The following is a 3,422-nucleotide window of genomic DNA, read 5'->3' on the forward strand; positions in this document are numbered from 1 at the left end:
TCCTGCACAGTGACAAAAAGCAGAAGTTAACTTGTGCTGAGATCTACCTGGAAGGTTTTTGAGTCGTTCAGTCATGGTGGAGGGTATTCCTACCAAAGTCCAAATTATTCTTATTTTAGCCCACTTCAGCAACAGGTGAGAGGCTCAACATGGATTTTACTGGACAACATTCTGGAGGGCAAGTTCAGGCAATGATCATTATCCATTGCAGACTTTGAATCTCAAAACCAGGCCATTGCTACCGACTTAAACACTTCTTCCCAGCATGTGTACTTTTGCTCCCACACTTTTCCTTCACAACACAGCAAATGCTATCACTTGACACCTTGTTTATGAAAAAAGTGTCCTTTAAGGCAGGAGTTTTGCCCACTAACAAGATATTCTTGGGCTTGCACTTTGCAAGGCAGCTTGAAAATCCACAACATAGATGTTCTTTGTTCATGCTGTATTGTAGGGAAGACAAAAAAAGCCAGGTCTTTCCACAGGTGAAAGCTGAGAGGTGTTTGGGTGTTTTCTAAAATGGCTTCTCTGAGCTTTCCAAATTTCTAGTATAAAGGAAGGAATCATGTTAATGGGCAAAACTATGGAAACTACAATTTCACTCTTTGGCTCACAGTGCACGTCCTTATTCTCTTACTTCTCTTGGACACTTTCTGGCATCACTTCTTTTTATCTCCCAGTATCTTTGCCCCAGGTGAAAGCACTGGAGTATACTCCTTTTTGTCACTGGCACATTAGATGTTGAAGTAACTTGACTGAAAATGCTGCTGTTCATAAGGCTCCTCCTGACTTCCCACGTTCCCACCCATTACATATTCTTTTCTATAGTCTTTCATATGGTGGGGCTTGCTTTGAATTCCCATCAGCCATGTGCACCAAACACAGAGACTGACAATCACCATCACAACCAATTCATGGCCCGCCTTGGACACCAAGGGAAACCCTCTGAGGTGCATCCCAACGGCTAAGTTTAATTCTTGGGGTCTTGGGGAGAGAATCTTATCTCTAAGGCCTCCTCCAAGATGAAATTCAGCATCAGCACAGCATCTCTTAACGACATGTACTCTGATTGAACCTAACTCCCTAACTCGGGAGAGTTTAGGGCACAACTGCTGACTGCTCTCTCTCCAGAGGAGATTTTAGTCCACAAATCCCAGATCCACAAAGGCACGGGCTTCGAGGGCAAGGGCTTTGAGAGCAGGGACTTCGTGAGCTCGGCCTTTGAGGGCGGGAGGTTTGAGGGCAACGGCTTTGAATGTGGAGGCTTGAGGGCGGGAGGCCCTGCAGACACGGCACGGCCTCGGCTTTCCAAAGAGGGGGGTGGTGTCCCCGGCTCTTGCAGCGTCCGGCGACGGCCTCCCAGACCCAGTTTCGCCGCCTGGGACGTAAAGGGGGCCGCCGTGACGGCTGCTATCAGCGAAACCCCTGCGGCCATCACATGAGGGGAACCCCCTTGAACCTTGCCGGGATGCCCTCCTGAAAGCCCACCTTCTCTCTCCTCGACCCCGCAGCCCCCTGCGCTGCAGCACTCGTGGGCGGTGCACGTACTCACGACTGCTGCAGGGCTCCGGCGGGGCTGGGCGAGAAGGAGGAGGGGGAGGAGGCGGAGGAGGCGGAGGAAGGGCAGGTGTCCCTTGCGGCCGCTCGTTCCCTGCCCGCCGGTTGCTCGGGGCCGCCTGGCTCTCTCTTCACCCTCTCCTTTCACAGGCTTTTATCAGGGTTTGAGTCCCGAGCCCACGGCTGCACGGCCGTGCACACACATCCCCATCGTCACGCGTGAGAGGGCGCGGCGGGGCTGCCGGCGGGGGTGGGCGCTCCCACTTAGCGGAGCGTTCGGCGGAGCGCGGCTCAGAGCGGCTCCGGGCAGGGAGGAGGCAGGACGGCTCCCGCCCGCCGGCCCGGCCCCGGCCCCGGCCCCGGCCCCGTTCCGCCCTCCGGCTGGTGCTCGGCCAAGGGGAAGCCGAGCGGTGTCGGCCGTCGGGGGCCGCCGCTCTTCGCTCCCCGGGAAACTTCAGCCAGTTGCCGGGGAGCGTCCACTACCCGCCCCGAGGGGCTGCTTCGGAGTAGGAAAGCGGCCACTTGTACGCCAGCAAGATGGGGAGGACCCTGAGACCCGATGACATCAACCCGCGGACGGGGCTGGTGGTGGCTTTGGTCAGCGTCTTCCTGGTGTTCGGCTTCATGTTCACTGTGTCCGGCATCAAGGGAGAGACATTGGGGGACATCCCTCTGCTGGCCATAGGCCCGGCCATTTGCCTGCCGGGCATCGCCGCCATCGCCCTCACCAGAAAGACCGACGGCTGCACCAAATGGCCCAAAAACTTCAAGTGTCCATGCTGCAAGCAAGTCAAGGACCGGGATGTCATGGAGCTGCTGAGGACTCCCTCAGACCTGGAGTCTGGCAAAGGGAGTTGTGACGAGCTGGCCAAGAAAGCATACCAGAAGGACAGGAGAGTGCTGCGGGGAGAGGACTCCGTGTCTATCTGCACTACCACCACCACCACCACCATGGGAGAGTGCAAGAGCCTCATCAGAAAGGTGGAGCAGGAGGAGATGCTGAAATACCTGGAGACCTGTTATCCAGAGATGCCGGGGAATGTGTTCGTGGGAGATAGCTCCACGTACAGTGCCTTGGAGAAGAAGAGCTCTTCTCCGACCAGGGACAGTGTTGCTTGCCCTGACATTGAAGACAACATTTTTGTTGCTCCTAAAGACAGTATCATTGTCTGCTCTTACAAGGACAATAGCCCTTATGACAGATACTGTTGTTACATAAACCCTACTGGAGTCAACTCAGACCAGGAGACCATAGTGTGAAAGATGCAAACTTTATATATGTGTATGTGTACAAAACCTACAACTTCGACTTCTTGATAGGGGATAATATAGCTGACTGCACTGCATGGGACAATCCTGATACTATTACAGTTTAACCTGGTATGTGACTGATACTCAAACCTTTTGTGCCTGAAATACTCTTTCTGTAAGTAAACAAGCATGTTCAAAGGTTAAAGAATTCAATTCTTCATTTTGGAAAAAAAAAAAACAAAACCTACATTTTAATTCTATTTTCCCTCCCTCTTGTTTTCCTGCTGCCTATTGTAACCAAGCCCATAGACATACTGGCAGGAGGGCAGCAGTGGCTATCAGCTGAAACCAGGAGTTGAATCAAAACTGGAGCTGTCTGCAGGAAAGAATATGTTGCTCTGTGGCTGAATGGGTCTCAGCAATAGTGTCACTTTGCTTTAGGAGTTACTGAGAGATGTCAGCATGCGCTCCAGTAGCTGGTAGATGTTAGGGAGTGTAGAAGCGATGTGTCTCTCTCCCTTCATGGCATGAGTTTAGTTTATTCTGCTTCAAGGAACTGATGCAGTGACCCTGTGGGCTCTTCTGAATGTCTCCTAGGAGCCAAATAGGCTTGG

At 52.8% G+C, this 3,422-nt stretch overlaps 1 protein-coding gene across 1 annotated transcript; it reads left to right on the top strand.

Annotated features, from left to right (window-relative positions):
* Positions 1 to 2,094: 2,094 nt before the first annotated feature.
* TMEM215 (transmembrane protein 215) lies at positions 2,095 to 2,817 on the top strand. Its single transcript, XM_054398182.1, has one exon. It carries the CDS (start codon positions 2,095 to 2,097, stop codon positions 2,815 to 2,817), a length of 723 nt encoding a protein of 240 aa, XP_054254157.1.
* The last annotated feature ends 605 nt before the right edge of the window (positions 2,818 to 3,422 follow it).

The sequence above is a fragment of the Indicator indicator genome, chromosome Z, assembly GCF_027791375.1.
Source record: "Indicator indicator isolate 239-I01 chromosome Z, UM_Iind_1.1, whole genome shotgun sequence".
In the NCBI taxonomy this organism is placed as follows: domain Eukaryota; kingdom Metazoa; phylum Chordata; class Aves; order Piciformes; family Indicatoridae; genus Indicator; species Indicator indicator.